The 22098-nt window shown below is 37.3% G+C and overlaps 1 protein-coding gene across 5 annotated transcripts in view; it reads left to right on the top strand.

Moving 5' to 3' along the window:
- The window catches only part of LOC5577902 (DENN domain-containing protein 1A), a 72517-nt gene extending 58143 nt beyond the window's left edge, over positions 1 to 14374 (top strand). For 2 of the 5 annotated variants that reach the window (XM_021847151.1, XM_021847150.1), the window contains 2 exons: positions 1912 to 2745; positions 13157 to 14374. In XM_021847151.1, the coding sequence (XP_021702843.1) occupies positions 1912 to 2745; positions 13157 to 13336 (1014 nt within the window). In that variant the 3' untranslated portion in view covers positions 13337 to 14374. Of the gene's footprint in view, positions 1 to 1911; positions 2746 to 5053; positions 5535 to 13156 lie in introns of all 5 variants that reach the window. The other 3 variants (XR_002500865.1, XR_002500866.1, XM_021847152.1) reach the window with 3 other exon arrangements.
- Positions 14375 to 22098: the final 7724 nt, after the last annotated feature.

Below are 22098 nucleotides of genomic sequence, written 5' to 3'. Positions count from 1 at the left end.
TTATTCTTTCTAAATACAGCATCTCTGAAACATCAAACAAGTCTACTTGAGGATTCCATGCATTGAATAAAAATGCAACGTATTTTGACAACTTCTCAAACCAGCAACTGGGTTTCTTGTGCAGCAACATCGTTATATTTTATCGAATGGATTGTTTATTTTAGAATTTAATTATTTATCAGTGTTTCACTATAGAAATATGTCGTGGAAGTATAAATGAGTTGGATCACTGAAATGCCGCGTATATGAGGTCATTATCTGCCTGTAATGTATTGATCCACGATCAATGTCGCACCGAAATTTAACTATTTGCGAAGGTTTAAAATAATCACTGTTTCAGTACACCTTTGGGGAAACTGAATAGGCTTTATGGCAATGGCAATGAGACTTTGAGGACAATTTGAGGAATAAAAAACAAGAAAATTTATGTAAACTTGGCGACAAATGGTTTACATATTTTTCTCGTAGCTCTTAAATTTTTTGGTATAATCCTTCTTTTAAATGGGTTTATCATATTTGTTAAACATCTTAGATACTTTTTTGTCTTGTTTGCATCGTATTTCATAACAAATTTTCAGCTTTCAATGGTTCTGCAATCATATTCTGAAAAACAAGTTATTTCAATTACAGTGACCCAATGTCACCCCCTCTATGGGATGAGATTGGGTCAATTTTCATTCACTTGTGGTGCCGCTGTAAATAAATATGTTTCTTTATTTTTTTGAACAGTGGTTAATGTACCATCAAAGTACATACACATTAAATTTGAAGTTTGTTGGAGTTAAATTGCGATAGTTATTCAATAAATAAATCGTACATATCCCTTTTTGACCCATTCCCACCCCAACGACGGTATGCCTAAAAATATCTTCAGTGATTGCTTCTGAAAAACCACCATGAATATCTTGGACTTCTGCTTGAATTTCTTCGGGAAATCCCTATGTTTTCTGTGGAGATTTTCCAGGTTTTTCTCCAGGTATAACACCTGTTTTTTTAAACTCACATTGAATAAAATTAAAACGGATGGGCATTAAGTATACCTGTAGGCGCGTATTTTCTTCGAAGAAAAGAAAATTTTCTTGCTAGTGAGTAATGGAAGAAAATTTCTTCTCTTCGAAGAAATTGTTCACCGGAATTCACCAACTGGCTTTCAATCTCTTATTGGCAAAATGACATTGGAATTATTTTATCAGTATTTGTGAAGTTCATATAAACAAAATAAACTACTTGTGAAATATCATAAATCTACAGCAAAAGTCTAAAGCTAGGTAAGAGATTCCTCACATTTATTCATCAATTCAGAAAAAAACGATCCTTAATCTCATTGGCTTCGCGGACCCCCTGAGAAGACGTCACGGCCCCCTAGGGGTGCGCAGACCACCGGTTGGGAAGCCCTGTTATACTGCTTCGTGTTCGTATCCGATTATGGGGCAGGCTTATACTCTACTTTATATCGTGCATAATCCACATGTTATGCACACCAAACGCCTGTTCTCAAAGTATGGCAATCAGACAGTCAATTCCAGGTAAAATCTTGCTTGTGTTATCATTTGATGGTGCTGGTCACACTGGTAATGGAACTCTCCTTCAAGTCAGACTTTTTTGATGCTCTCAAAATTTTAAATTGCTTCGAACTAAAAAGCATCTTTCGGACAAACATACAAACCTAACAAACACACCAAAACACTTTTACCTTTTCGTGTGTCTAAATCTTATTTTACTTTCTGCTTTCCATCTTTCTCTCCTCGAACACATTTTGTGTCATTAAAAAAATCAAATTCAATCATATCTGTTTCCATTACTCGATTTCAATATCTCGTGTAACATTCATTCACGTTCAAACCACGTTCATGTATTCGTGTCCCATCAAACTGAATCGTGCGCAAAAACACATTCCCTTAACTCCTCTAGCTCAAGCCGACGTACAGTCTGGACTCGCCGAATCGGCCCGCATCACGAACCGGGGCTCCGGTGAGTCCTCCCGGGGCCGGTTATGGACTGCCTCGAATACAAGAAGCTTCGGCACAACCGCTTCTACAGCTGGATCTCCACAACGGAACACCGGAGATGAACGGTCAACGAGGATTCCACAACGTGGAAAACAACTACAACAACAACGATCAAAACTTTGACCTTTCACCGGACATGCCCTGTCCACCGGTGCCTCCGAGGCGCTTCCAAACGGCAGCCGAAGCCCTGGCCGCCATCCAGATTTCGCCCCCACCAATGTCTCCCCCTTCGTCTTCCTCGTCGACCTCGGCGTCACCCTATAGAAACTATAACAACTTCCTAAACCACGCTGCCATGATGCAATCGAAACCAAATCAATGCTCGAAACCGAACACGACCGGATCGCCCTCATCAATCGTTAGTCAATCACCACCACTCCCCTCGCCACCGCCACCGCCGCCCCTGAAAGCGAGTCGGAACGATCCGCTTGTAACGCAGTTCGACGACGATGAACTGATCACCTTAACGCCAAATAATTCCACCAACAACGCTAGTAGCCAAATCGTACTCGAATCTAGTGACACGATGAATCGAACAACCGGCACAGACAATGGCCATCACCTGCTGCTATCCAACGGTACCAGCGCGGTACCGGATCATACGATCGTGCAACATTCGAACACGTTGCCACATCCTTCCTCTCATCATCATCATCTTAACAGCCATCATAAGCCACCGGCCCCGCAGCCCCCGCAGAGGCCTCCGCTGGCACCGAAGCCCACCTTCCGCAAAGAGGTAATACCGCTTTTCTACTCCTACTACCTTTACTACTTCATCCATTGCTGCTTGCTAATGTACTATCTGCTCATGTATTGCTACTGAACGCTTAATAATGGAAATTTCCTGTTGAAGACAGTTTCCCCGCCATCCCTCATTCAGTAATTGGCGAACTGTTGCGGAAGAATGAATGAACGACGTTTCGGCCTCTCTTGGACCTTCTTGAAGGTCGCTCATTTCATATTAATCATATTCGAGTGAGTGTGAAGGTGTGCCTGAGTATGTGTACAGTAACCCACAGTTATGGATCAACTAAGGTTCATATTTTAGAACAAAATATGATCAAATGCATGGTGACGCTCCACTACAAAACAGAATCACATCCTTGATACTACAGGATAAGGGCCCATTCACAAATTCCATAACGCTGAAGGGGGTGGGTGGGTGTCCTCGTACTGTTACGGCTCATACAAAATTTGTAAAATGTTCATACAAAAAGCGTTACGAGGGGGTGGGTGTCGAAAATGGCCGTTTTTGGCGTTATGAAATTTGTGAATAAACCCTAAAGTTGTTTTCATGAATATACAGTTACGGACAAAACAATGAAACCACTTAAAAGTAAAAAGTATAACTCTCTTCTTACGTTTAATTAATTATATGCTACTTTTTAACGTTCCATATATTTGTGGCATTAAAAAAAGCTGAAGTGAAAAATTTATACTTCGAATCCTCTGAGAATAATCTCAATTACATAGAATCAAAAAAAGTAGACTTGAGTATTGTACCTTTGAATTATATTCTAATTGCATATCTTTCAACAGATAAACGTACACACGATTCTGTTTTTGCTAGAGGGATGCGTACCGTGCAAAAAAAAAACGCTTTCTGTTCAAAATTTAAAAAACCGTGCAAAAAAAGTAACACCATTTCTCAGCGTTTCATGCAATGCATGGAAACTTTTTTTGCACGGCCGTGTAAAATAAATCTATGCAAAATAGAATCGGGTGTATTTTGATTTAATACTCAAGTCTACTTTTTCGGCAATTCTGTTTCATATCAGCCTACTTTTCATCAAAAGAATGAACTACATAACGGCCTACTTTTCCAACCTACTAAAACAGTACTGAAAAGTGCTACCGAAATCGACTCAGGTGAGGGATTCTGAATGAAAATAGAATCGATACTCTTAGAAATTAACAAACTATAACGACAATTTTCGTAATTGCAGAAAAAAATATTGTATGTACTCGTTGCAAAATTTATTTTTCAACATTTGTCGTACTTGGCAAGCCTTTTACGACTCTTGCTGGAGAAATCTGTTTTTGCTTTTTGGCTATATCGGTCATTCCCTTGACCAACATAACGGCCTACTTTTCCTACCGATTAAAACAGTGCTGAAATGTTTTACTTTTCAGCACTAATAACAGTATCGCAAAGAGGCACTTTTCAGTGCTGTGTTGGCAAATCGAATTACCCACCACACGTTATTTATTGAAATGCTCTGAATTTCTTAATGACTTAGGTAACCAAATTCAGATTCTACACCCATTTGACGAACCGAATTGAATCGGATTCGGATCGTAGAATAAGAAGCTAGTCGACTGTGAGGAATTCTGAGTCTTGCGGACGTAGAGGAGGCAATAGAAGGGTATTTACAAGTACTTCCGGGATGTTCTGGAGCCCATTCAGGGACATGATATGGATTGCAATCATAAAATTGTTGTCTTTTTTCAGGGCCTCGGAATCGACTACAGAACACTCACGAAGTACTTGTAATTGACCCTATTTTGCAATATATTATTATGCCCTCTAATTCCTCTATGCGTTTTAGCGTTTCTTTTGAAATCGCCGTATTTTTAATTCATAGCTGTGGCAGCCTATGAATTAAAGATACGGCGATGATCAACGCTCTTAGGAATATGGTTGACATTTTATTTCAAACTGATAGAAATCGATGTTTGCCTATTAGATTTAAATGCAAAGCTGTTCATATTATTATTTTACGCATGCAAAACGATTCTTCCGTAATTGCAAATGCATTCGATGAGATATTCTGTTTTCGATTCATATCTGTGGGTTATCCATAACTGTGAAGTGATTGTGTGATGTACAAAATTATTTCCAAATACACGATGCTCTTTATCGAGAGCCTTATACATAATCCGCTTACATCAAACACTAGGCTAGAACCCACCCGGCTGCCTGTATAGCTAACCGTTTACTCTTTTTCTTCTTTTTATATAATTTATGTACCACTACAACCTCTCCCCCTCAAAATCCTTGAATCTGAATGGTCCGCATCTAACATCCATTCAAACTTTCCAAGACGAGGTTCCGCATTGAGCGTAAACTGAGCATGCAGACAGTCGCAAATCACGACGTGTGAGCGTCTTCACCTAAATCCATGGCATTTTGGCTAGGCACAACCCCAGAACGCTGCTCACACTAACCTAAACGATACCTCTGTTTCTCTATCCATATGCATTTACGATTATTTCGAAAAACTTCATGCCCAACGAACTCGTGTACATAATTCTCGAAACCCTTCGCCTAACTAATCGAAAACCGACTGAACATAAAATGCCCCAAAGATGCCAAAGGCCATTCAAACGGCCATCCGTACGAGCACCACCGCTGCTACGACCAATAACCAGTAGAAGAATAGAATCGAAACGTAGATCGATGAGAGCAACGACCGCACAACGAACTTGCCGAAGCGTCGCCGGCGAACCTAACACTAACCCAGCCCAACAACCACCAATAGCAATAAATCGAATGAATCTACTAAGCACAAATCACACGTTTGAGTAAGACTTTGATTTTTTCTCCTGTATAGTAGCTTCCAGCGCTCTCTCACTGTGCGTTTGAGTATCCGCTTAGTTTAGGTGTGTTATCATCTCACCAGCTTCAATCGATCAGCACTCGTGGTGCTCTCACGCTCTCATACCTCTCATCATTGAGTGAACGCACAACATCCCCGTTCATGAAACAGAACTCATTCATCTTCATCTCTTTACTCCATCCCGTTCGCTCGTGTGCTCGTTTGGTGATGTTCAGTTCAGACCGCTCTCACTCTCATTGTCGCTCCACCAGATTACCATTCTCCATTGTTACGGTACGGCTTTGAGTTCTTTTACTTTTCTATCACCGTGCTTCTTTTGTTTTCGATTGCTTGTGTGATTTTATTTCTTTTTCTTTCGTTTTGCTTCAGTATGTGTGTGTCTGCGTTTTTTTCGATATTTTCTTACCGTTTTTTTATGAATGTGAGTGTTTTGAAAAATGCAAAATAGTCAAAATGAAAAGTTTTAATCTTTTTAAGCACAAGTACGCACTTTGAATTTCAGCTTTATTGGTGTATTATTTTGAGACAAATCTATTAATTACACTTGGTTTGAATGTTTCAATCAATATTACTAATGATGATGTTACCCTTTTCAGCGTAGTTTTTTCAAAAATTGTGACAGATTTCCTACAGCTTATTGTGGTAGTAATGGATGATGACAAGCTCTATTCAATGGTTTTGCTATACCGAAACCTAGTTATGCCATATACAGTAGTGTTTTTGTTTCAAAATACAGTGTGGATAAAAAGAATTAAAAATAAACTTTTCGTGATGGAACAAATTTTATTCTTGCTCCAGTAGACTTTATGAGTTTCATTTAAATCACGAGGTGATGCATCTACAATTTGAACGAGGTACAATTTATGTTATTTCAATTTAAATTTCACCCACCTATCCCTTGCTTCAGAAGTTCAGATTATTAATTGATTGATATTTAAATTCTCATTGGTAAGTAAAAAGTGAGATTAAAGAAATGTCACTGATTTGAACCTAAATATTATTTGAGCTAAATTTAAGTTTGACATTGATTGCATGAACTTTTGAAAAGAACCAATGAAGTACTATTTCCAAAAAAAAATACACATTATCTGGCTTCTGAAGTACGCGAAGTATTCCAACTTTTGTAAATATTCATGTATGGCTCGAAACAGATTGGTGGATTATAACCGTGTAAAAATAGCTTTTCCAACATTTGAGCTATAAACACATAAAAGGTTTCTACTAAAGGATCTAGGTAACCAGAAACCAATGAAGCCTTGGAATGACTCCTCAGGTTTTAGCCAAACTTTCGCCATATGAAGCAATCCTGATATAACCACTTTGTCTTTAAAAAAATGCACAAAATCGGGCACTTCTGGACCAACACATCTCTGTGTAATTTCCACACATGCAGAGGAGGAAGAACACATATTGTAGAAGAGAGAATATTTTGAAAAACGACTTCTAGATAGCAGGCTTATTCTACGATTGATTGGCATAGTTTAGAATTGTCGGTTCCGTATAGCGAGGTGACAATTCTCGACTCGAGTAAAGTAACACGTCGTGTACACCATATGTAGAGTCACTTTACTCGAGTCGAGAATTGCGACCTCGCTATACTAAAAAAACACGGACACCGTCTTCAGCCATTTAAAAGACACGGACACCGTCTTCAGCCATTTAGCCTGCACAGACTGTAACTTAACACTAGACAACGGACAAGCATGCACCAATGGTACAGCCGAAAAACATTCCTGACGAAAAGTTTCAATGGCCGCAGCGGGAATCGAACACACACCCCATGACACGATGCGCTCATTGCCTGAGGACACTAACCGCACGGCCACGAAGCCCACAAAAACTGCAACGGTCACGGGGCCCACAAAATACTGCCCATATTTGCATAACAGTCCCATGTTCTATGGGATTTCCTATATACATGAGACTGTTATGCGAGTAGGTGCAGTATACGAGAGTGACAATTCTCACCTCACGCCACTCGTAGAATAAACCCAATTGAAAAATAGTTTGTAAGAAAATGTATGTTTGTTGGAAAGTTTTAATTTAATGTTTTGAAAGGACTGCAAGTATTGGCGTAGCTATGACCTTTTCTGTAGGGGGACAAGGGATGGGTTCAGCGTGTTCTGGATAACCAAAAAATTCTTCAAAGATTCGCCCAAACAGCTCTCTTTTCCTCGGGATTCTTCCAATAATTTCTTTAGATTCATTCTTCATAGATTCTTCTTGCAAGATTTTCAGGGATTCGTTCAAGATATTTTGTCAAGAATTGTTGAATTTGTTCTTTGAAAAACAAGAATTCATTCAAGGCAGTAGTGGTGCAACGAAGGCGGGGTTTTGTGGGGTCAAAACCCCTCCCAGAGCAACAAAAAAAGCGTTGTCAAATATTTTTTTTAAAATTCGACACTACAGATGAGAAGTTTGTCAAACATATAAGCAGATATTTATGCATATTGAGACCGCTGAAACCGCTAATTGATGTAACATCCGATGCTTCAAAACTTAGAGTCAGCTCAGTATTCAACCGTATTTACCTTCAGAGAGCACGTGAAATCCCGGAGAAGAAATCCGTCAGTTTTTAATAGTAACAAATAAAAATGCAAGGCAATATTTGCGGTTTTGGTGGTTTCGTTGCTAAGCTGAAGATCACAAATATACATCTACATGCTGCAAAATGATTTAAAATCATCAATGCTGATTTACCATCGGTCAATTGCTTATTATAATTGCAATGCTTCTTACTGTAGTTTAAGGTGATTATAAAACGTAGCCAATCTTTGAATGTTCAAGTACACAAGACTGGAGAATCTGACAACAGTTCGCGTTGAAAATCAATCAAATTACTTGCTTGCTGGTAGTGACCAAGGAGATAAATTTCAACGAGGAGCGCTGTTTAGTTCTCAAGTCTTGTGCTCTTGAAAATTTGAGGTGTGGCTTCGTTCTATAATCACCTTAATGCGCCGAAAGATCATTCTTTTCTTTGAAAAAACTTTAAAATGTGTTTAAGGAATAGCACAGGCAAAGAGTGATTGAACGCTGATTTATGTACATCTAAACTTTCGAATAAACTACGGAAGGGTGTAAATTTAATTCTTGTTTGGCCACTCGGATTTAAAGATTAAAAATTTAGTGTAATTTTAAATAAAATATTTGTAAAGAATGAATTATTCTTTGGAACACGAAGGTCCCCCATAAGCGACTTTGGAAAAGTTTTGGAAAATTTCATCAGCTACAAGAGATTTCTTTGACTAGCAGTGTAAGTTTATTTGAAAACTTTATGCCTAGGGTACACGAAAGACGTTGAAGTTTGCAAATTTTGGTTATTTAATGTTAACGTAGAAATATTTTTTTACCACCGTTTGAGTTTAGCAAATAAACATTAACATTCTACTTTGCAAACCATTACCATTAGCCATTTTGATGATGTAATTTAGTACCAAATTGATCGATCTTGAAAGGTGGCACCCAATACCGGACACGATCTGGAAATGCCTCGAATTCTGTAAATTTGAACATTATTGAATGTGTACACTATAGGAATAGTTTATAATTACCAATTAAATGGCATTTGCAACATTTACAAGAATAGTTTGAGTTTTTCTTAGTTTGCAAGATGCCTATCAAAAACCTCTTCCATATATGATGAAAAATAGCACATTTTACGATGTTGTTCTGAATGTTCATTCTTCTTAATTTTATTGCATGTTTGATACCACGATCGACGGAACCCATGAAAAATGAAAGTATTTTGAGACACTGGCGCAATAATTACAAAGATATTATATAACAAATCAAGCTGTCCGAAACTGAGGGACAGGAGGTGCTTAACGAAAATTGTAATTTGTCCATATTTAGTTCAATTATGGTACAAAATACATTCATACTATCAAATTAGGATTATGTTCGATCATGCTTGCGTGATCCAAAGTATTTTTTCATGTTCAAATAATTACTATATAGGCTCAAAATTAAGGGGACACGTCAATTTTTTGAAGATTTTCAAACTTTTTTTAAAAAGGCATGCATATTTCAAGGATGTGTTATTGTACGCAAACATTAGTCTACATAATAGCTTTCTTTTCTACTAATACACTATCTTGATTGAACCATGATTTCTCAATGTTTCGACTTTGTCCGGTATTGGGTTGCTGTCCGGCACTGGGGAATCTCCCCCTACTGCTATTCTAACTATCGATTGCAGTTGATAAATTTCCAAAAGATTTATTCTGAATGGATGTATAATTTTTCATATACCGTCAAACGGGGTGACTTGCAACACTTTTCAACTTTAATCAACCAAAACCATGATCTAAACGTAATCTAAAAATCTAAATTCCTTGTAGTACTTTGAATGGCCGGCTCGCCTACAGAATGAGATGATAGAAAATTGAATCGAATTATTTTGTCATATCAAAAGTCATCAAAAAGGTGAAACTTTTTAAATGTCCTTGTGCGGGGGTGACTTGCAACACTCACTGCTAATTTATTTTTTTCCAACAAAATGTTGATATATTTTATTAGTCACACTTGTTAAGTATTGTTATGCATGTATTTAAAGCATTCGAACCAGTACAAGAACATTTAGAATACATTTTGTAAGAAAATAATTGAGCTCTTTTTGTATGGGAAAAAGAGGCGTTAAATCATCAAGGTCCAATATCTTAACTGAACAATATTTTTAACGAGCGTTTGTAGTTGATTGATGAATTATTACTCTTTTGATTATAAAGTAGACCTAAAACAAAAGTTTTTACCTTTTTTTAAACTCTAAATTGCTTAGAAATAAAGTGTTGCAAGTCACCCCGCATAGGTACATTTGTATATAAATTATTTTTATTAAAAAGTTGTTGCTACAATTTCGTAAAATAAAGTTCGTCATATTATCACTTATTAGTAATAGAAACAACATGTAGAGTATTACTTTTGTACATTAACTCTATCTCATGTTTTCAGGTCACGATTTCGAACCTCCATCAAGTATCAGTTTTCTAGACATTTAAAAGAATTATGTTTATTGTATGAACATATTTATAATAACAGTTTTAATCGTGGCTCCTACTTGAATTGTGAGTCACACGTATTGAAGCACCGATTTAAAACGAATTTTTTATTGAAAATTGTGTTTTATAGGGAATTTAGTTGTAAATTACAATGTGTTGCAAGTCACCCCGTTTGACGGTAATCGAAAGTCGGTTTTCTGTTTTGGGGTAACTTTGACAATGGAGTATAAATCGTATAAAATTGAATCTATCACGGAACATTTATAGGTCGCTGCATACCTCTAGGCGTTTAACGCTGTATGGAAATTTCTGACTTAGATTACAAAAATGGTCCCAGTTTGTTAAAATGGTGTTCGCTAAGAGATTTCGAATTCAAGTTCTACTACAATTAGGCTATCAAGGATAAGCGACGAACTCATTATGACTCCATCTATTAGTGATCGTAGAACAGATTGTTTGTGAAAGTTTCAGAAAACAAGAAATCTCATAAATTTTTAATATTTGCATATAAATCCTCAAATGTACTTGATTCCAACGAAAAAAGCTTTGACGTGAAGTGTCATTCTAATACTCTTTACTTTTGCCGTTTGCATTCGTTTTGCTTAACTGATTGACAGAAATTTTGTTATTTCGTTTAGTATGTTCTGGGTCTCGCAATATCAAAGTTACTCGCATTATCAAAGTTACCCCGTTTCACGGTAACCACAAAAATGGAGGTGCTCCTAAGGAAGCTCGTCAAGGCTCCAGGGCCTTCAGGGATTAGGAAGTTATTAGAAAAAATTACAATATATAGAGATAAATTAACAGTAGAATTGACATTTTAGGTAGAACACTCTGAGATGTCTATGCCGGAATACCCATAAACAAAATCTGATAGGATCCTGATAAAATTCCGTGACTTCAGGAAAAATTTCATAATTTTCACAGTATTCCTTTTTTTCCATTATGCTATGAATTTCGACAAACTAAACCCATGAAAATAAGAACGATGTTCGTAGGTTCGAGTACAGATTTTTTTAACTTTATTAACGTGAATTTTAAAAAAGTATCGAAATTTCACAACAAAAGGTATTTTAGTGTTGAAAATATCGTCAAGCTACTATTGAAAAAACAGTTCCATAAACTGAATTCGAGGTCCTTGAATCCTAAATATGGTTGCCAAATTCTTACCTTTTCAATGTTTGTGTTTTTTTTTTGAGTATGGTCCTAAAATGTTTGATAACATCTTGTTTTTATTAAATATCACTACAGAACGTGTTCATGTGACTACTTTGGCAAATTTTCTCGCTCAAATAACAACTATATCATATTTGAACTTCAATTTAAAAAATAAGTCCAAATTTGAACTTTGAAGCGTTTGGTGCTAAATTGGGACAAGGATTTAGGACCCTATTGTCCAATACCTCACAGAAAATGAATTATTTCGAAGAAAAGCTCAGTATATTTCAAAAAATCCTGCCGAAGTGAATTAAAAGAGCCAAGAAAAGGATCCGGCTCCCTGTATAGTGGGATTACCTGAAAAATTTGTATTGAAAACTCTTTTTTTGTATGGAAGGATCAAGGCACACGCAAATATCGCTTCTTGAGCTCTCACAAACCGGATTGTGATCGAAACCCACGATTCTTACCATTGTCTTGCTGGGTAGCTGCAGGTTGAGCGCTGCGGGGTTTGGGTCCCAGAGCTTGAGATCTTCAATCTATTGAGAATGTTATATTGATTAATGAAATTTGTAAGTAATTACAAAATTTAATCGGCTCCGTAGTGTCCTATAGCACTTGAGCCTGCACATAATCAGATAATTATTATAAGTTCTTATCAAATTGAAATATTTTGTATAATTCTAAACGTAAGCGGCTTTCGGTATTGAAATACATTGTTAAATAAAAAAATTAACGTTTTTGACAGTTATGCCTTCAAAGAGGTGTAACTCAAAATTTCATCTAAGGATTTTTTTTAATCTGCCCAGAGGCGTAGAATAGGCATACAAACCATCTCGCTTTGAATGTTTTGATGGCTATTTTTGTTTGATAGGTAGTAACGTCAAATAAAAGCACCGTTAGAACATGTAAAACATATGCCATAACACGCTGAAGAAGTCCAAGAATCTTGGCAGACGTCAACAAAAAGATTGCAAAGGAAACTCCAAAACAGGGATCGTTTAAAATCCAACAAAAATATTATAGATCAAAGTATTAGGGTGATTGCAAAATGATAGATATCTTTAAGGATGTCAATATTGACGAGCATCACCTGTAAAATTTGATATTGATATTTTGATGTTTTTATTCATGCAAAAATCAATTAAATCTCACCGGAAAAAAAACAATAAAATACCTTAACAAAAATATCTCTTGGTTGATAAAATTAAAGATTGTAAAGAGTGAATTAAATATTTGACTGGAGTATTATGCTATATCGTTGAATAGAGCCTCATCGCCGTTACTATCACAGGTTAAGGCAAGCACAAGCTTAGTTCAAAAATAGCGCTTTGAATCCGGAACTCAATAGAAATACCCACCTCCCAACATTTCCACCCTCAAACGTCTCGTCACCACCTGTTGCTTACACCAATTTACCGTATCCTTCCAGTCTAACGTCGATGTGGCTGACGCTAACGCTACCGCCAATGCTCCTTCATCATCCGCACACCCTGCCTCCCGAACGGAGCGTTCTCCCAGGGACAATCCAACGGCGCCAATAGCTCCGACGACCTTATCAATCTGGACACCACCAATTCCAGCTTCGAGTTGGAAGACTTTGATCCCCTAAACGAAAAAGCTAGACCAATCCCCGCTGGAACGAAGCCAGCTCGCAGTAGTCTACTAACATCTGGGGCCACATCACCACAGCCGACCCCATCGGCCACGTACGGTTTCAATAATCCCGTTTACCCTTATTTCACACCACCATTCCTTCATGGCACCAAATCGGCCATCTCGACGCCACTTTCTTCGTCCTTCAACGCCACGACCCAAATGCAACACAACTTCAACAACCATCACCACCACCCAGCACACCATCAGCACTCGCTCTCGCAAGGGAACTTTCCATCCGTTGGGCCAGGAGCAGGGACGACTGGTTTTAGTCCTGGTAGCGGTCCCACTAAGATCCCCAACCACAGCGTACAGGACGATTTCGAGCTGTTACGAAACTACGGTCTAGATAAGTTCTCGCTTCTAGATAGCGCTAGCAGCAGCAATATCGGCATCAACGGTAAGCAACAACATCACATGGCAAGTCTTCTCAGTAACAGCACCCAGCTACAGGGAAATATGACCACAACCACAACGGCTAACGGCAGTAGGGATAGCGGTAGCAGTTTGAAACAGTTCGGCACAATCAATAGCATGGCCAATGGTCGCCCGAGCTCAGTAGGTGGCAGCACTAAGGCGGCGCCCGGCAAATGGACCACCTTCGACTGAGACTCAACACTAGATTTGTCCGTGGTTCGTTTGGTGGTACTCCGTGTACATATGTAGTAGATAGTAGGTATGTGCATTTTAGGTTTCATCTCTTGCTAGGTTTGAGTTTTCGAGACGAGCAAAATATATCCAAGAGATACAGACAGAATAGTATTTCCCATTGCGTTTAGTCCGTTTTTTTTTGTGTTGAAAGTGTTTTCTTTTCTGTTATTAGGACATTATATTGTTTTTACAGAGTGTGATCTATGTCCACTATTGCGGGGCAGAACAGCGATAGTGGTATACAAAGATAGAACTGTTATATAATTTATATAGACCCATTATCTAGTGGTAGTATTTATCCTATTGGGGGGAGAATAAAGAATAGAAGAAATTGGCAAGCAAATCGCACAGGCAGGCGTTTATTTCTGTTATTTTATTTTCTTCAGATGACACCCAGACCAGTTCTTATAAGTTGAAGATAGAACATTTTTAGACGGGATCGGTACAACAGAAATGAAAAAGCAATTTCAGGAACGTTTGTGAATAGATGGAATCCGATACATATTTAAACCATGTTAGTGAGCGGGAAAAGTCGAAGAAGAGACCATTTTAAACCAGACGAAGAAGGTAAGACTTATAAAGAGATATTATTGTGGAGACTATTATATAGATAAACTTGTTGAGAGTATGCAGGAAGAACATTAATTACAAGTGAATATGAGACAAAGGATCGGTTAGCCATATATTGAAATATGCTATGAAAGTCTTTAAACTAGTAGTGATTGGCAACAGAAAGAATGGTAAAACCGATTTTCAAGATTATTTAATACTCACGAAAACTTAGATTTGCAGAATCACTCAGCTATAGCGATAAAATTGAATACTCCAGGATACCGTGTGAGAGAAGAGAAATCTGATCAACTAGTAGATTGATTATTGTTCATGTTGTAATAATGTTGCTTTTATCAAACCTTCATCCATGAAATGAGAATTGTGGCTACCGTTTTAATTGCTTTTTAATTATCATTTATAAGTTTTGCGGCAAACCAGCCGAGTTGAAGTTTGAACAACTATTGTAAAACTAAACATCACTTATGCTTTGCAATTGGATTAAACGGGGCAAATTGATGGGAAATTTGTGACGTCTTCTCGGTGAGAATCGAACTCACGACTCCCTGATCACTAGACAGGGCGCGTTACCCCTGCACCACGAGAGTACTCATGGACGCAGATGCTAACCTGAATTCGATTTTAAATCAATAATCACGTGATCCTCTTTCGCAAAGTTACACGTCTTTCTCACCGCGAAGATGGTTTATTTCTTAATGGTTGTCGTTTTGTCATTTTGTCATGTCAAAGCCTACTTAATTTAGAAACATTCACCACAGCCTACTACAAGTATATGTAATGTTTAGTTTTACGGTAGTTTTAATTGGTCGGTGTTTGGACTGGACCGAGTATTTAGTGTTTGATGCGTTCAGGAAAATGAATCCCTTAGTATTCGAAATATCAAAATATTTGTATTATTTTCTGTTATAATAAAGCTTACATCTGTATCAAAATAGCATCGGAAAATTAGAATTGATGGAGTTATCACGTATCTTTAGAACTCCAAAATATCATCTAGTCTGAACACCGACCAATTGGTGATAAAATTAATTGAGCTCATTTTTTATGTTTTCGTTGTCAATTGACCATTCTTGCCACATGTGTGTAAGTCGAGCAAATTTCTATTTCGAAAATATCCCACAATTTTTGGTCTTGCTGAATTTTAGCATGGGGTCCAGATTTTTTATTTCTGTTCGGAACATAAACCACTGCGACCAATATTTGATATATTGCAGTATATCCCATGTCCTTTGTTTATTGCATGTCGTGTTACCTTATCACTATTGAGAAATGATAAAGTATTCGGTTTTCTTACAGTTGTAATTCCTAACTTGATCGCAGGAAAGGTTTCCCTACTTATTTGAAGAATGTGGTGGGAACATCCTCCACAGGCGCGCCCTTTTATCAGTCAACATCAGATCCCTTGATGAAGCCAAGAAATTACACCAATATTGTCCATGCATCAGAATCCTAGTCCTTACTTCTTCAAACTAAAGAACTAAATAAATAAAAGATAAGAAAACAAATTGTTGTATTCAATTCATTTTTTTTTTCCTTGTCTCAAGATCATTCTCGGCAACTGGGAAAACCGAGACTTGTCACTTTCAACAAGGTTTGAAAATGTAACAAGGATTAAAAAATGTTCCTTTGATTACTATAATTTCCTGTTCTCTTCGTTTGAAGCAGTCAGGACTAGGGTTCACTGGTAAATCTTTATCCCATAACGCACCACGAAAAGATCTACCTGCGTTATGGGTCATGGGGTCCAGATAGTCGTACCGTAAACGCGCAGCTATTCAGCAAGACCAAGCTCATGGTCCTGTTCCGAATTCCACTGGTCGAGGATTTTCACGACTTTCCAAGGTATAAAGATGTATTCGTACCTGCCACTTGCAAAAATGGTCAATTGACAAAAAAAAAAGCTCTCAGTTAATGATTGTCCCAGTATAAACGTAACGCCAGAAAGGAAAAAAAAGTAATTTCAACATACAATTTTGAATATTTTTTCACAATTTCACAATTAATTGGTTGAATTGTCCAAATATCGTTTGAAAGCTTTACGTATTATACCGTGAAACAAAAAAGTGGTCAAGCGACTGACTCTCAGTCGATGTGAACCAATTTTCGATTTCGCTTCATTGATTATGTGTGAATGTCAGGTTTCTAGGAATGGTTCAGTTACCTTCTTGAAGGTAGAGCTGGTGCAGATGTATATTCTCGTGAGCTAAGGCTGAATCAGTTTTTCTCACTTGGTAGAAACTGCACCGTTTTTCAGGCGGAAATATTTGCTCTTTGTGTGGAGTGCAATCAGCACTTCAACAGCGCGTAATGGGTAAAGTCATATATTTCTGTCAGATAGTCAGGCTGCTATAAAAGCTCTTGCTGCGGCCAACTCAAGGTCGAAGCTTGTTATCGCATGTCGAACTCAAATTGAGGAACTGAATTCAGTCAACTCTGTAAACCTTGTATGGATACCTGGCCATTCTTCCATCGCTGGAAATGAATTGGCTGATGGGCTAGCTCGCGATGGAGCATCGCATTACTTCATTGGCCCTGTGCCGGCTATTTGAATTTCGAAGTGTTGGGTGAAGCTTCAGATAAATTCTTGGGCGGCACCTCAGCACAAGCAATATTGGAATAGTTTGGAGTCGTGTCGTCAAACTAAATTGTACATTACTGAGCCATCTCCAAGGGTGTCGAAGTATTTAACAAATCTGTCAAAACAGAATTGCAGTCTTTTGGTCAGAGCGTTGACATTCCACTGCCTACTCAACTATCACATGGCAAATATTCAGCGTGCTGACTCATTTGTGTCTGATATTTGTGACTCCGATTATGGAGCTTCGTATCACCTGATATGTAAGTGTCCAATTTTCACGCAACTGCGATTCCGATTACTTGGTAATCACCTATTAAGTGAAATTGAATTCAGAAGCCTGAATCTTCAGGACAATCTGTTATTCTTAACCCGCTGTGGTAATGAGCTATAGGCTCTCTTTACGCTCATGCATTTTGCAGTGCCCTTTTTAGGGCGCTGTTCGAACTTATTGTGGTATGGAGCTACATGCTCTCATTTCGCTTATGCGATCTCTTCAAGGAACCCCACTCCTATTTCCTCCCATCTTTCCCTTCCCTTTCCTTTCCCATCGGGTAGATGATGAAATAGGCTCAAATATGGCGATGGCACAAATCTTCTAACTGGTGGGGAACGTGCCTTTGGAGTCGATTTTCTTATACTTGATACCATTGGAAAGAGAGGGCTAGGAAAAGAAACATCTATGAATCATCGCGGTAAATTTCGAGTTTTGACGGTTGACGTAGTTTTTCTGTATTATTCGCTGTTTTGTGAAGCTATGCAATTCTTTGAATGATAAACAATAGCAATAAAACGTTTATTTCGTGTGATTTCTATTTTATTTTATGTTCCGGAACCAGACCGGATGAGGGGTGAAACCTTCACACACTACAACGGACACGGCAAAGCGAACTTGGAGGATTATCCTCAACTTAATCAGGGGGAGAACTTTATACACTTGGGGTTTTCTTACAACTGGTTTGTTTGAGGTATAAAAACTGAAGAGAGCCTTTTCGGGCTTGTTTATTTTACATATATCTCGCATAACTTCTGATCTCGCCCTAAAAGCCATTGGTAACCATGTGTGTAGCTCGTTGTTTCTGAGCATTTGAATGGATTTTCATGTTATTTAACAACGCTATGGGAAAGAAAGGATCATTATCTACCAGCCTGCGATGTTGGTTTAGATGCTTATTGTTTCTTGTGCTCAGAAACAACGAGCTACACACGTGGCTACCAATGGCTTTTAGGGCGTTATCTCAGAGTATGCGAGATATGTTCGACAGCAGTGTTGCCAGTTTCTGCTGACTATTTTATGGGGTGCTGAATACACTCCCAAATGTTTTTACACAAAGTATATAATTTCGATATACATAAATTTCATAATTACCAACATTTTTTTATCATTGGTCAAGGCTATCTAGTTATTTCAAAATTGTTTGCTTATTTCCAACATTTTTAGACACCGGATCATGTTTTAGTAGATACAGTAAATTCGATTTTTTAACAAACTAAAAATTTAACGCCAGAAGTCGGTAAAATTCGTAAGGCACCAGGCTGAAACCAGGCCGCCATCGGCACACATAGATAGAATTCCAATTTTTTGTCACTGATAACTAGCAAATGCTAAAAAAAATGGTGGTCTTTTCTCAAATTGGTGAACCCTTCGTACGCCAGCGTACAGTTTGCAAAAAAGCCCATTTTTTCATAAATCATAGGTATTTCTTCGCGTGATATCTCTCATATTTCGGCATTTATAGGATCGGAAGTATAAAGCTTCAAATGAAAGGAAGCTACAAAAAAATTGGCGGCCATTTTGAATTTGGCTGCCCACTTGAATTTGGTTAGAAAAACCTTTTTATTTCGACATTATCGCACCGCTTGTTCTGAATTCTGAGAAAAAACTGAGTGAGGTAGGCTACAAAAACTTCGTGAAATGAACGATTTTGTAAATCATGTTCTACAATTTTGACGTATATGACGAATGCAATCTATGAAAACATAATGTTTTGAACAAGAAAGAAACATGTTTTCAATCGTTGGTGTTTTGTTTTTCGAGTCGAATAAAGAATAAGAGTATTGATTTATGTGAAAAAATCTGGCAGTAATCTTGGATTTTACCTTGTTAGCACTCAACATGTAGAATTTCATTACTACTAATTCAAATTACATTATCATCTTTATAGATATTTTTTCCAACAAGCATGTTTAGTAGACTGATGCAAATTTGGCTATGCACACGCCATTTGAAGTTTACATTGAAATTACTATGGAAAAGGCCAAACTTTTGAGTTCCATCCTGTAATTGCTCGTCATAATATTTTATGAAAAAGTGAACGAACACTTCTGAAGTGAAAGCTTCCTAGCTACAACTTTGCCGAAGACCACTTTTTGATTGGATATCTGGATAATTTGTTATTATTGATTTCAAAGCCTCAATCATGCTGATTGTGAAATGATCATGCAATTACTTTTAAAGCAACACTGTTTTTTTTTCGATAGGACATAGTAGCCTGGATTACTTAAATATATCTTACAACCATTTTATATAATATGAATAGAAATTTATCCTGACATCCAATGAAAATGTGGTCTTCGGCAATGTTATACAGGTCGGACTCGATTATCCGGAGTATCGATTTTTTTTTTCACTCCGGTTAATCGAACCTCCGGATAATCGAATCACTAAGAAAAAAAATTGAAATCTTCGATAAAAGAATTTAAATGTTATCTTTTTTCGTTGTTTTATTTATATGATGCGGAGGCGTAACCAGAAATTATTTCAAGGAACAGTAGGGGTCTTTACAAGAAAATAAAATTTTTGATTACCATACACAAAAAACTACTTTTTCAAACCACCTCTTTCCTTAAATACGTTCAAAACTGCAAAACCATTCATGTTGTATATTGCAATACCAAATTATCTCAGATTTATGCATAAAAATTTACAAACAAGAACATCAAAAAACAAATTCCGGATAATCGAGTCTAAAATTCCGGATAATCGAATCCCGGATAATCGAGTTTCCGGATAATCGAGTCTCCGGATAATCGAGTCCGACCTGTAGCTGGGAAGATCTTGTGAACTTTACCACAGAATATTATGACGAAGGGAAAGAGGACTGAACACAATAGGTTGTTTTTTTTTCATATACACTTCAAATGGCTTGTGCCCAGCCAAATTTCCTCCGAATCATTTCAAACTTTGGGAGGAAGTTATTAACCATAAATGACATTGTGTGAGCGTAGGCGAGCCAAAATTTCAGAATTTGCACCACTCTAATAGTCTAGTCAACTCTCCATAACTCTATATTGAAGAAATTATCGAGATAGGGAGGTATCAAGTTATAGAACACAAAACCAGTGCAAATTCGATCCAAGGCACCATCGAGGTAGTCATGAAATCCAACTTTTACTATGGTTCTCTCTAACTCGATATAGAGATACGGAATATCGAGTAAGGGTGAGTTGACTGTAGTTTGAAATCTTTGAATAATTTTCTTTTTCTCAGGTGATCCTTTCCTTATCTCTTCTGTGTCCATGAGAGAGAAACGATTTAGAACAAATGCTCTTCCTTCTTATGTACTACTAGTCACTACTTGGTCAGATAGACTCAAATGCTGAGGAGCAGGTTTGGTACTATTGCATTGATTGAACAATAATTATCGAATATTGAAACGTAAATTCACACTATAATTACCGAATATACAAAAACGTATGAAGCATACTATTAGTCAACCAATCATTTTGATACTTCGATTTCGCAATAGTTAGTTTTTTGTAATAAACCGTCGATTCGAAACGCCACTATAAGCAATTTACTCAATCATAATCATCATCACGTCACATTCAATTGAAAACATACTAATCATACGTTAAGGCGAAATGAATCAGCACACAACCATATAGCAAGAGTCTAAAACAATCCGGATAAGATAAGGTAAAACAAAAATCGTGACATAACTCAAATCATATTCAGCTAAATAAGTACGTTTAGAGACGAAAAGACAATTTCAATATCATAATTTTATATTTGATGGTTTGTTTTTAATCATGCGTCAACCAGAGTATCCACCTATCTTCTAACTTGCCAACATTGAACCATCGCCAGTATTTCCCAACAGTTACACAGATTTAGACAAACAAACAATCTATATTTATATAGCAAACAGAACAGTTCAAGTGCAGGAATTTATCTTTATGCACTGCATGGAGAAGGAACAAACGGATGATGCCAAGCTAAAAGAGGAAGAAAAGACATGTGTTTTAAATACAGAAAAAGTAGCTGAGAGTAGGAAATATTTAAACCGAAAAACCGAAATGGTTGACGTTTTAAAGTATCAGAAGAGTAGAACAAAAAGATCAATATTAGAAAAAGATTTATGCTCCACCTTCTTAGTCGTACGTGGAAGTTTGTCTAACAAACTGTGTTAAGGAAATCGTTCGAATGCTCAATCTACATTTAGTTCTACTAATCAAAATGGAAGCCGACTTAGCTATGGATTTCGTAAGATTTTCATGCCACTGAATTGTTCAAAGTTCTGTTCGATGCTTTTTCGATGTGCTTAGAATACGATCCTCTGTCCCCTTTTTGAAACATTCCAAACGATCATTGGAAAACCAAATTGTTCATTATAAAAATGATGATCCGTTTCCACTAAATTCCCCTTATTAATTAGCTTGATCTATTTTTTTTTTTTTGGACCTATCGAGCAAGTTGTTGGAATAAAATAGAGCCATATATATTAAATTTGAAGCGATAGAACATATTCGTACGCTTTTTATCATAATGATAAATAATGAGTATATTTTTCGGGCCGTAATTCTCAAAATATATGCTTATATACGAAAAGTTGACACCAGCAGCCCGAGGGCTGTCGAAAGAAGGGGCAAATATAACCCATATGTTTCGTTTGCTAATCGCGGTTAAGAAGTGACAACAC

Source organism: Aedes aegypti, chromosome 2, assembly GCF_002204515.2.
Source record: "Aedes aegypti strain LVP_AGWG chromosome 2, AaegL5.0 Primary Assembly, whole genome shotgun sequence".
Taxonomy (NCBI): Eukaryota; Metazoa; Arthropoda; class Insecta; order Diptera; family Culicidae; genus Aedes; species Aedes aegypti.
Note: the sequence above shows the minus strand (reverse complement) of the source record. Positions and strands in the feature narration are given on the sequence as shown.